Source organism: Hippocampus guttulatus, chromosome 2, assembly GCF_054856545.1.
Source record: "Hippocampus guttulatus isolate MCC_2025c chromosome 2, RoL_Hgut_1.0, whole genome shotgun sequence".
Classification (NCBI taxonomy): Eukaryota; Metazoa; Chordata; class Actinopteri; order Syngnathiformes; family Syngnathidae; genus Hippocampus; species Hippocampus guttulatus.
The window spans coordinates 8098928-8111685 of record NC_141262.1 but is presented as its reverse complement, the minus strand read 5'-3'; the positions used below and the strand labels follow the sequence as shown (position 1 = coordinate 8111685).

Below are 12758 nucleotides of genomic sequence, written 5' to 3'. Positions count from 1 at the left end.
AGGATAAATATATTTTTATTTCCAAAAAAGAGGACACCCGCCCAGCCGTGAGATACTGAAATGATACTAAAATATCTCTTATAACTCTGATTGACAAGTAAGACTACATTATATTGGGAAAACATGCAATATGCGATATGGGTGTTGGATTTTACAATATCAATGATATTGCAATATTTAACATATACCTAAAGTAATTACATCTTTATTATCTAATAAAGCAACCTTTTTTCATGCAGAAATAAATTAAATGTATTCTATTCTAAATAAATAAATTCCTTTGTGTTAGTAATGCCCCGAGATAATGTTCTCTTTGGATGGTGATGCACATTTAAAGTTGCATCTGATTGGTCAAAGTTGGATGGAAGCCCACAATTCCATATGAATTAAACATCTTTTGCATTCTGCACTGCATGTGCCATTATTACAATGACAATGTGTTTTCAACATATTGCGCCTGCTATGTATGGGTAGAAAATAAAACATCCATCCATTATCCGAGCCGCTTAAATAATAAAACTGTAGTCTTGGTCTCACAATTAAAAAAAAAAACGTAAGTCTTTAGTTTTCTTCCTCATAATTGTTTTCTTCTCCATTCTGTGTTCCCGGATCTAAGAATTAATTAAGGAACACTCTCCCCATACAGCTTTTTGGGTGTTTTCTGTGTCGACAGGAGCTTTGAGCTCTCGGAGCAGAACCTTTATTAGATATTTACCGGCAAGCTTTGCACACTTTTATCTTTATCGTGTATTGTCACTGTCCTCGACTCCGAACCGTTATTCAGGGGCGGAGTGACTGCGGTTTTATTTGGCCTTTTCAACTGGTAAACAAAAAGCAGCTCTCTGACCAGTGACTTCACCCACAGCGGGAACCATAGACGAATGTACCGGATGTCAACTGCCGCCACTTGCCCTCTCTTTTGGGTTCTCCCGCCCCGCTAGTGGTTACGTCACATACACCGACAACGGGTACTGCGTCTCATTAAAAAAATCAAAAAACGGCAGTCAAATTAAACACATGATATGTGGTCCCATGAGAACCAATTACAGAAGGGCGTTTTCATGAATTTATCAAATTCAGAATTTGATAAATTCATGAAAACGCCCGGACAGGGATTAAAAAAGTGGATATGTCCGGCAAAATAGGACGTTTGGTCACCCTAATACTGCAACTACTGTATTTACAAAAAGCTTTCCCCATTCGCTAGCAATATTAATGAATTAAATAATGTGTTGCGTTTATAAAGAAAAAACGTAACCGCTGCCTAATTACATCAGGTTTCTTAAATACGCAATGACATCATCACGCATCCCCGGAAAATGAGTTGACAACACTGACTACAAGTCCCAAGATGCACCACTGCGTCAATCCCTTTGATTCTCTTCAAGGAGCCACGCGTCGTCTTCGTCCTGTCCTGTGTGGTTACAGTCGTCAAACGAGGCGAGGATTGGAAAACTCTGTTTGAGCAGCAGCAACGACCATTTTGCTTCATATTTAGCAATCTAAAGTACTTTGAGCGGCCCGGTAGTCCAGTGGTTAGCACGTCGACTTCACAGTGCGGAGGTACCGGGTTCAATTCCAGCTCCGGCCTCCCTGTGTGGAGTTTGCATGTTCTCCCCGGGCCTGCGTGGGTTTTCTCCGGGTACTCCGGTTTCCTCCCACGTTCCAAAAACATGCATGGCAGGCTGATTGAACACACTAAATTGTCCCTAGGTGTGAGTGTGAGCGCGCTTGGTTGTTCGTCTCTGTGTGCCCTGCGATTGGCTGGCAACCGGTTCAGGGTGTCCCCCGCCTACTGCCCAAAGACGGCTGGGATAGGCTCCAGCACCCCCCGCGACCCTAGTGAGGATTAAGCGGTTCGGATGGAAGTACTTTGAGCGTGGAAAAGAAAGGCCGCCAGTCGTGATTTTGTGTTACGTTCCGACCTCAAAAAAGAAGATTTAGAAGATTTCTACTCAGGTCAAAACCATTTTTCCCTCCATCGTGTTCTCCACGACTTTTGGAACATTACTGCAACCGAAGCTTTTAAAAATTTATTATCATTAAAATACATTAGAAAACATTTCAACTGTTTGATGCTAAATATAACCAGGCACTTAGAGGTTGGGAGCACGATTGATATTTGCAACGTTGCCAAAGTTTATAATTAAATACTCGGTCGTATTCGACTCGTTAACAGGCTAAGGCCTAGAACTGAGTGGATATTTTATTGCTTTAAACTATTTTCAACTTCGTATGCCTCGTTCCATTTTGACTTGAGAGTCACACGTCCTTCTCAGCCGGTTCCGCACAGTTTAATTTTATATCCTTACTTTTAATTTTACTGCTCTCCAATCCTCCCTACGATGACTTTTTGTGCGCGAGCCACGCTGCATTTCTTGTCTTGTGCGCTGCTGATTTTGGCTTTAGCGGTGCTCCATGCTGGAGCCGAGCATGCCGAACAGAAATCGTCGAGGGTGGGGAAGGAAAGCCAGCCGACGGTCACACTCCGCCAGGAGCTCCATCGATACGCGGAGTCAGTCTTGGGAATCGATGCCATCCGATCAGCTACAGAGGTAAAATGAGCAAAAGCAGATGAATATGAAGTGAGTGTGTGTTACTACTCTTAATTTTTTAATTAACTCTTTATTCTCCAACATCGCTCAAGTGCCACAGAGCTGCTCCCCCCCAAAAAAAAATCGGTTTGTAAACTTGCTAGACCTAATAGTCTGTTGAAAATTAGGCGGAGGTTTTATTCCCCAAAGTATAATTAACATCAATATAGGGCAATTACCTTTATGCACAATTTGAACATTAAAACTTCGCTCAAATATCGGAAAATGACAACATATGCACTTAATACAGTAACACCTTGAAAGATTCTTTGTTTGACTTGCAAGCAAAACATTGACATATCAGCCCTGTATGATGACAGTGAACTTCATAGTTTGGAGAGTGACTCTTGTCCACCACAACACAAAACGCCATAGACGGGTGACTGAATGGCATGCAGCAGTGTTATAATCCTTTCACAATGGATATTGGAATGCCAACTGTAGCAGCATATGTAGGCAGTATATGTAGCATAGCATACATTATAATACTCACGTGCATATATTCTTTGTCCATTGTGAAAAATGACGAACATTACTGCAGCTTACTGAGAAGTTTTAACTGGCTCCATTTATCTCTGTTCGCCTGGGTTATGCTGCTCCCAGGTGGCCAAGGTACACACAACTGAAGGAGGATTACAATATCCATTTAAATGTCGCAAAAATGTGTTAAATCTGTTAAATCTTTACGTTCTATTCAATTATGCCACAACTGTATGTCATAACTCAATGGATTATAAAGCCCCCAAGCCACGCACATGAAACGTTGGGTTGGAAAAATTGCATATCTATTTATTTCATATATGAACGTGAATTGAGATAAATGTGTTTTGAGGTACCAGCGTGGTCATGGAACAAATTAAACCTAGAAGTCAAGGCACCACTGAACATTTTTAGAGGGGGAAAAAAACATTTTAAAACTACCGGGTTTAAAAAAGTAGGCATATCATTTTATGTGGGCCGAGATAGCAAATCATGTGTGTCTACTTCATTTCTTGCTACACTTAGTACCTAAATTGCAAATTGTCTTCGCTTTTAAATCAAAACATAGTTAGAAAAAAAATACCCCCCCCCCCCCCAAAAAGGGCCTCGGGCCAGCTCTGTTGTACCACTTGCTGAATCAAAGCTTTACTGATCACTAATTGCATGTATTTCACCCTGTCATGTCTCCCATGAAACCACATGTCCTCTCACTCTCCCTGTTTGCTTGTTAATCTCACCACCTCAACTCTTCTTCATCATGTCCTCCTCTTCTTCACCCACTCACTCCATCGCTCACAGAGTGCACTCTTGTTTCTTGAGACACTGCTTGGTCAGGAGAACGTCTATTCAGTGGCCATGGTAAGAACCCCCCTGGGATGTTTTCCCGTGAATTATTTTTCCGTTGGTTTTGTTTTGGGGGGGGGGGGGGCACAGCATGACATGCTCTGTTCAGCCCAAAAGGTTTCATAATGAATATTAACTTGCATTTATGTAGCGCCTTTTGAGTGACTCAAGGTTGCTTAATTATGCTTGTGTTCTTGGACAGGGATGGGCAACTTTTCTGATCCAGGGGCACATTTGATTTAGAAAATAGTTTGACGGGTCAAGTTATTCATAAAAGAGGTTAAATGTTTCTGTAAATATAAATCTTACTTGTCTAATTCAGTCATTGTTTTAAATAAATTAATCATTTAAATTCATTATGTATTTACAATGATTTTACCATTTTTCAATCAAATAAATTAGAGGCGCAATGATTAATGGACAACACGTCCATTATCAAGTTAATTACCGGTAATAATTATTTTGATAATTGATTAATCGTTTAGAGATCTTGTAGTTTTAAATCACCCAAATTCTCAGAATTTCAGCCTGTCATTCGTCAATATTCTCAGTTAAAAAAAATGTTTTTTTTATTGAGTTCTCCATGAAAGCAGACTTCCTTGTGTTGAGTCAAAATGAGTCATTTGCAAACATCAGCTTTTTCTCTGGAACGCAAAACCGTTATGGTGGTGTAGCACACTACTTACTTCTGAGTGTTTCTCATGCAAGAGAAAAAGCTCACAGTGTCATGTGAATGAGGAAGTCTGAGCACGATCGTCTTTTGTTGACACAGCCTTTGTATTAGTTCTTATCGGATGTGCTACTGGCTTACTGTACCTTCTCCACTGGTACGTAGAAGCTACTACAACATAGCTTACGCATCGAGCTGTAACGCCTTGCGTGTCATTTGCTGCGACTCACATCTATCTGTTAATGCAGTGGGACACAGAAATAGTTGGATCTGAAACCGGAATAGATCAGTAATCTATCAGGTTCTATGAGATTATGTGTCCAGTTAGGGCTTTGTGTCACGTCACTGAGGAAAATATTGTTGTTCTTCATGAGCAATTGGTTGCCTTGAAGAGGGGTCGTTTGGTTTTAGTTCTTCCGATGTATCGATTGCGTCTCTCTCTCTCTCTCTCTCTCTCTCTCTCTTATTTGTACTTCAAACTGCATTTCATAATTTTGTTCATCTACTCGGTGCTCTTCCGTTATATGTGGTGCAGACCGAACTGACTCTTTCTCAGACTGCTGATGTCAGTCACACTTTTTCCACATGTGATCCTAATCCGCTTTCAAACTTTGACATCATAATTTGCTGCAAATAATCACAGCACAGCAACTGTGGTACTATAGGGTTGCAAGGGTGCAGTCATTTCCAATCACTTTTCATGGCAACTTATGATGCGACCTCATGCTAATAAGGGGGACACCCTGAACGGGTCGCCAGCCAATCGCAGGGCATACAGAGACGAACAACCATACACGCTCACACTCACACCAAAGGACAATGTTTGAGTGTTCAGTCTGCCGTGCATGTTTTTGGAATGTGGGAGGAAACCGGAGTACCCAGAGAAAACCCACACAGGCACGTGGAGAACATGCAAACTCCATACAGGAAGGCCGGAGCTGGAATTGAACCCGGTACCTCTGCACTGTGAGGTCGACGTGCTCCGGCCTTCCTGTGTGGAGTTTGCATGTTCTCCCCGTGCCTATGTGGGTCTTCTCCGGGTACTCCGGTTTCCTCCCACATTCCAAAAACATGCATGGCAGGCTGATTGAACACTCTAAATCAGGGGTGCCCAAACTTTTTGAACCGAAGATCCACTTTTCGATCAACTAACCTCCCGGGATCTACCCTTACCGGCACGCATACGTACACACACACACACAGGCACGCCATGATGAGAAACAGCCTGAAACTGAGGCTTGCGATGCACTTTTGCAGCCTGTTAACTATCGTAGCTCACACGTACTGTTTTAAAGTGCTTCCCTGGGCCCTCCTAGATTCCTATTCTTTGCCCGTGCCCTCGGTAAGTTGTACACGAAGCAAACTGATCACAAGCTGCAATTGCAGACTGCTGAGCGCTAACAACTTCCGGTGACGTAATCACGTGCCACCGTAAATTCAAGATTTACCTGTTTTATTTTTTAAATATTTTTTTGTGAAAATGAGACTGATAGGATGATTAGGGTGCAGCGTACATTAACACAAAAAAAAATTCTAACATGTACAAAGACACACAAATGGTTGTTTGTTTGTTTGTTTGTTTGTTTTTGTCCTCGACACTCCTCAGATCTACTTGGGACCTATCTTAGATGTACCGGTAGATCAGGATCGACGTAATGGGCACACCTTCTCTAAATTGTCCCTAGGTGTGAGTGTGAGCGTGGATGGTTGTTCGTCTCTGTGTGCCCTGCGCCTGACCGGCAACCGGTTCAGGGTGTCCCCCGCCTACTGCCCGAAGACAGCTGGGATAGGCTCCAGCACCCCCCGCGACCATAGTGAGGATAAAGCGGATCAGAAAATGGATGTGCGTGTGTGTGTGTGTGTGTGTATATATATATATATATATAGTGCATGCTCGGTTTCTACATACATTAAAGATATGAATCACAAGCTGAATATTCAACTGATTTTCAAAAAAGGGGGGGGTGAATATGGTTATCTTTGTTTTCATATGTTAATGTGTTTAAAGTAAAATTAATGGATTAATTAATAAAAGAGCTAGTATTGGCCGGCCATTTAATCAGTCGGGACCCGTCACAAACTTTGGGGTTTTTTTTTTTTTTTTTTGCGAGGCTGGAATAGATTGGTGTCCTTTCCATTCATTTCAGGGGCGAAAGTTGATCTGAGATATCGACGGTGTTTTGGGTTTCACGTGTGGTCAAGGAGCGAATTAAACTCGTGATTCAAGCTCCACTGTGAAAACGAGAAATGCAAATTAGTTCTCCTGGAAAGTTTTCCACTGCACTTTGAAAATACCTGGACAGTCTCTTCATCATTCGAGATTGATTTTAAAATGCATTATTTTTCGAGGCAAACAATATCAGAAAATTTAAGGGACACATGCATCGCGCCTGCTGCCATAAGGTTCCAGATGCCTGAGCCACGCTCTGACATGCTCAGCAGTCGCCACTTATTGAGCCGATATGTTGTGCGGCAGGTGCAGATTGGCAAGTTGCAGGGCCAGCCGTGACCTTGATGAATGTCACCTGTATTTGTCAGTGTGACACTGTCAGTGTTTGGAGGGTACAGAAATAGAGTGGGGCAGCTGCTGTCACTCACACAGTTGTTGGCTCAATACAACAACACATTTGTACGATGATAAAATACAGCTCAGCGGTTCTATCTGACCACAATATTAGGGACACGTGCACGATCTAATGAGATCTAATACAAGAGCTGTATCTCAAATGATTCAGTTTTTTCCCCTCTGTCTCCCCCATGTGACTCGCTTAATACCAACGAACTGAGTAGACTGGATGTTTGTGTTTAGGTGGAAAGTTCCTGTTTGATCAAGCTGACAGTCAGACCAGGCCATCTCTATGAGATAAGAGAAAACAATGGTCATCAGATAGATCACAGTCCATGTTTGGTAAAAATAGTAGGCAGTGACTTACATGTGTATAAAAGAGAAGTATGGAAAGCCATATGGGCATTTATTTGCCAACCTTGACATCCAGCGTTGTCCACACCAGTAAGTACGGCTGGGCAATTATAGAAAAAATAATAATAATAATCATGATTACTTTGATTGATGTTGAAGTCCCGATTAATAAAAACGATTGCTCATTGATTTCAAAACTTTGTACAGTATTCATTCAACTACTGAAAACGGTCCTCATGCCCTTTTCATGCCCGTACTTCAAACATGTTATTCTTGGAACAGTCTTTTTTTCTTTTTAAACCATGTCCAAATGACCTTGTAAACATCATGTGAAATTCAAGCCTCTTGCATTTTCATTCTGCTGCATTCACACCTTTGCTCCGTTGCATTTTTGCACACATTCCAACCATGAATAAGCATCTTACTTATCATACTGTATGTCTTTTATCGTATTCATTTCCTCTGACATTTTTTCCCCTCTTTGTAATTCTACAAGTCTTGGGACTTACTGGGCTAAGCTGGGACCTCGAGTGTCATATTTCATGCCATATCTTGTGGAAATGTGTGTTAGCACAACAGTAAATATTCCTTGAATCCTTAAGTTCAACTTTAAATACAACTTGAACGAACAGCCGGACAATACAATTCGTGACGAACTAAAATAAGAAGATTTCAAAAATAGTTGCAATATTGAAAAATAAATACCAGCTGTTCCTGCTGTGCGCATGTTGGCCTCTTAGGGGCACTGTGGTGCCATGCCTGCATGGGCTACACACTTAAGAGTAGAAGAAAATGGCGATTGAGATCCATTTATAGAACTCGTTTTATCACGTGTTAGCCTTCGAGCATTTTTCTGTTGCCTGACTGCATGTGTTGGTACGTCGTTTGTGTGTGATTGTTGTATTAAATTTCATTTGTGAAAATGTTTCTACTGGTAATTGAGTGTCCACCACGTGCGTGTTCGTGTGCACTGAGGCTAAATTGAGCCAGGCTCTGAACACAACAGGCCTCCTGGATGATGGATGTTTTATGATATGATTATTTGGATGGTGATCAGGCTGTGTTGCGTTTATTTGAGTGTCACGCTCTCAACCTAAAACAAGTCCTCTCTGAACCAAAACAGTTTCTGGGAATGGTGTTCCGCTTCCTGGCCGAAGGAGTTGCCAACGGCCTCAATGTCATCGCCGCGTACGTCACAGAGATCCTCCGGGTCACAGGATTTGACGGTGGGTGGCAAGACCTTTTTTGGGCACCAAAGGGGAAAATATGAGATTGGTGTTTTTTTTTTTACTTTTGCTGCAATTACAGCTGCGAGTCTTTTGGGGCTTATGTCCATTTTCAATTTTGCACAGAGCTGCCAAATGATCAAAATTCACTTTAAGAACAATTTGCTTGAATTTCCATATTTTTAAGCCCTTGTCACGAACATTAATGCGGGACCCCGTTACCGCAGTATATTTTGTAAAAGGAATTTAAAAAAAATCTACATACCTTCAATTATCAACGCAGTTGAGAAGCTCCTACGGAGTGGCTTCATAGAAAACTGCGCCCCCTGCCGGCAGTGAAAAGTGGATCTGTTCCTGCGTTCGAGCCTTTGTTCAACTGTCCGAGCGAACATCTCAAACAAACACCTATGGCCAGTTTTTCTTTGTGTCGTGCTTGGAGAGCTACAGTAAGTGTTTGTTTAGGTGGTACTTAATGTGAGAGGTTTGAGAACCACAATGCTAATACTGCACAGTTGAAACGGACTTGAGGAAGCAGCCTCCATACTGTTCAATTTTACTGTATTTGCATCTTTCAAAACGGTTTGGTTTTAAACATTGATTTAGCTAATGTTTTTATTTAATTTTCATGTGAAATATATAGTCATTGAATCGTGTTTTTTTTCCCCCTATATTTCAGTGCAGTGTACACGCGCTCATCAAAAGATTTGAACATCGTGGAAAAGTTGATTTATTTCAGTCATCTTGTTCAAAATGTTCAACTTGTGTCATGATTACATTCATTCCACACAGCCTGATACATTTCAAGTGTTAATTCATTTAAATTTAGTTGATTATATCTGAAAACTAATTTGAAAACCACCCAAATTCGCGATCACAGAAAATTCGAAAAATACTTCAGACAATACAGATAAAGGGATTTGCGAAATGTTGTCCAACCGAAAAGTATAAATATGAAAGGTATGTACATGTACAGCACTGAGTAGTTAGTTGGAGCTCTTTTTGCTTGAATTACTGCGGCAATACAACATGGCATGGAGTCGATCAGTGTGTGGCACGGCTCAGGTGTTAGTCGAGCCCAGGTTGCTCTGATAGCGGCCTTTAGCTCTTCTGCTTTGCCGGGTCTGGCATATCGCATCTTCCTCTTCACAAGAGCCCAGGGGTTTTCCATGGGGTTAAGGTCAGCCGACTTTGATGGCTAGTCGAGAACAGGAAAACCATGGACCGTACTGATTAGTTTTGGCACCGTGTGGTGGCGCCAATTCCTGTTGTAAAATGAAATCTGCAGCAGGAAGTGCTCTAAAATTTCCTGCTAGACGGTTGCGTTGACCTCGGCCTTCAGGAAACGCAAAGGACCAACGCCAGTCGGTGCTATGACTGACTGTGGAAATTTGACCCTGGACCTCAAGCAACATGGATTCTGTGACTCCCCTCGCTTCCTCCAGACTCCGGGACCCCGGTTTCCAAAGAAGATGCAAAATTTGCTTTTATCCGAATACATAACTTTTGACCACTCAACAGAAGTCCGGGCCTTTTTTTTTTTTTTTTTTTTTGTCACTGGCAAGGCGGTTCTGAGGCTGTTTGTTGTTCAAGAGTGGCTTGACACAAGGAATGCGACAGCTGAAAACCATGTCTCGCATTCAATTTTCACAATATTCTAATTGTCTGAGATGGTGACTTTGTATTTTTTATTAGTTTTCAGATGTAATGATTTAACACTTGAAATGTATGAGTCTGGATGAAATGAATATATGCATTACACAAGTTTCAGTTTTTGTATAGTCTTACTGAAATGAATCAACTTTTCCATGATATTCAAATTTTGGGACGAGCAACTGTAAATGTTCAAATTTTCCATAATGACAGTGTCCGTTTTCTCCACAACAGCCCTCACGTTACCCCGCTTCACCCCAGAGGGCGTGACCACAGTGGCCCAGTGGGGGGTCCTGGCTGTCATCGGCTACTGGGTCATGACCATCCTCCTGCGCTTTGCGATCGACGCGCTACGACACGTCTTCTGGTTGGTGAAAATGGCGGTGGTGCTGTGGCTCTTCGCCATGATCGTCAGCGACAGCAGCGCCAGCGCCGACACCACGGCCGTGCGCCTGGGCGGCCTGGTGCTGGGATACATCTTATTGAGCCTGCTGACGTCCGGCTCCAACAAGACCGGTGTGCTCGAGCATCGCCTGAAGAGCCTGGAGGGCCGAGTGAAGGCGGTTGAAAAGAGGAAAGGCAACTAGCGAGGAAACATTGGACAAAGGTGCCAGTGAAGAGCCACTATCAGTTTTTGTTTGTATGTGTGCGAAAATTATGATGGGCAACAAAGAAAAAGGGGGGCGGGGGGTTCTAATCAGGAATTAGTATCTCTGTTGTCAAGTACACTCCTCACAAAGAGTTTGAGGTCAGGGACTATCATGTTTCGGGCTGTATCATTTACAACATAAAAGTAATGTTCTATAATTGGGATTTGTTATTCGCCTCAAGATTGTGATTTAATAAGCAATTATTCTTAAGATACCTTCCCGTGTGTGTGTTTTTTTAATAATCAATTAATCTCTGGTACAGTAAACTATCAGATTTATCCATCCATTTTCCACCGCTTATCCGAGGTCGGGTCGCGGGGGCAGCAGCTTTAGGAGGGCAGCCCAGACTTCCCTCTCCCCAGCCACTTCTTCGAGCTCTTCCTGGCAGATCCCGAGGCATTCCCAGGCCAGCTGGATGACATAGTCTCTCCAGCGTGTCGTGGGTCGTCCTCGGGGTCTCCCGCCAGTGGGACATGCCCGGAACACCTCACCAGGGAGGCGTCCAGGAGGCATCCTAATTAGATGCCCGAGCCACCTCATCTGGCTCCTCTCGATGTGGAGGAGAAGCGGCTCTACTCTGAGCCCCTCCCGGATGACCGAGCTTCTCACCTTATCTCTGAGGGAAAGCCCGGACACCCTGCGGAGAAAACTCATTTCAGCCGCTTGTATCTGGGATCTCGTTCTTTCGGTCACGACCCATAGCTCGTGACCATAGATGAGGGTTGGGACGTAGGTCGACCGGTAAATTGAGAGCTTCGCCCTTTCGCTCAGCTCCTTCTTTACCACGACAGACCGATACAACGTCCGATATCAATATCAGATTTATTCTACAGGTATATAAAGGTTTTGGTCTTTGAGGTTAGGCTTGTGCAAATATAAAGACAAATGAACCATGAAATAAAGAAGTCATGAATCATCACAGCAATAATCAGTTTTCCACGTTTCGTGAATTGAACGTTTTGGGCTACACTTAAGCAGTGAACTTATCTAGACACTATCAACTTATTTAGCCCTCTTTAAATATTCATAAGTATTAAAAAATACAAGCCTATCAAACAACTGAAATGAATCGAGGTTCTTTTTATTCTTCTGAAGTGCAGCCCTTTCAATTAGAAAATTGTTTTCTACTGCATTGCTATGTCAATTTGAATTTGATTGTTCAGCCCAATTTGTTTGGGCCTGAAAATAGACCACAGTGACTAAACAGGACAATGAAATTACACTTGGTGACATCGGGGTGTCTTCCATTCCCCTTTTGTATTCCGCAGTGCAAATGTTTCAGTAAAAGTTATCTACGGTCAGTGGCTTGAGGACCCAGACCGACTGGGTGTCCTCCAACGTCGAATTCGGGGACCCGTTGACACCTTTCTGCAGCTGCTTGGTTTCTTGTTACTGTCAGCTGAAAGTGTATGTGATCCTCCGAGCTCACAACAATCTTCAGTCACACTTCCTCTCTCGGCCTGTGCTAAATCCCTCATCCGTTTGTCAAGGACGGACGGTCAAGTGAAGAATCCAGAGGTCTCATATTTATTAGAGAAGTCGGAACCAGGAAGGCCTCCTCTGCTGGCTTGAACACTATCAGAAAAACTCATCTACATTTACAACCTAAATCCTCATATGAGTTTCATGAAGTTGTAGTCTTTTTTTTCTTTTTTTCCTAACGAGTCTTCAGAAGCAAGAATGCCAGCAAACAGTCCCCCACCAATGTCAGAGAAACCAACAATA

The 12758-nt window shown here is 42.6% G+C and overlaps 1 protein-coding gene across 2 annotated transcripts; it reads left to right on the top strand.

The window, feature by feature from the left end:
* Nucleotides 1–1612: 1612 nt before the first annotated feature.
* On the top strand, nucleotides 1613–11247 carry LOC147208371 (voltage-gated monoatomic cation channel TMEM109-like). Of its 2 annotated transcripts, XM_086134018.1 has the most exons (4): nucleotides 1613–2555; nucleotides 3873–3932; nucleotides 8631–8733; nucleotides 10618–11247. In XM_086134018.1, the coding sequence occupies exons 1-4, from the start codon at nucleotides 2346–2348 to the stop codon at nucleotides 10968–10970; spliced, it is 726 nt and encodes a 241-aa protein (XP_085990144.1). In that variant the 5' UTR covers nucleotides 1613–2345; the 3' UTR covers nucleotides 10971–11247. The 2 variants fall into 2 exon arrangements, with proteins under 2 accessions (XP_085990144.1, XP_085990153.1); XM_086134027.1 differs by lacking the exon at nucleotides 3873–3932 and having other exon boundaries at nucleotides 1631–2555.
* Nucleotides 11248–12758: the final 1511 nt, after the last annotated feature.

What these genes read in the sequence shown, in the direction of transcription:
- LOC147208371 (XM_086134018.1), top strand. Translation starts at nt 2,346, where the DNA reads ATGACTTTTTGTGCGCGAGCCACGCTGCATTTCTTGTCTTGTGCGCTG. An exon ending in CCATCCGATCAGCTACAGAG is followed by an intron (nt 2,556 to 3,872) that starts GTAAAATGAGCA and finishes CATCGCTCACAG; the next exon opens with AGTGCACTCTTGTTTCTTGA. An exon ending in CCGGGTCACAGGATTTGACG is followed by an intron (nt 8,734 to 10,617) that starts GTGGGTGGCAAG and finishes TCTCCACAACAG; the next exon opens with CCCTCACGTTACCCCGCTTC.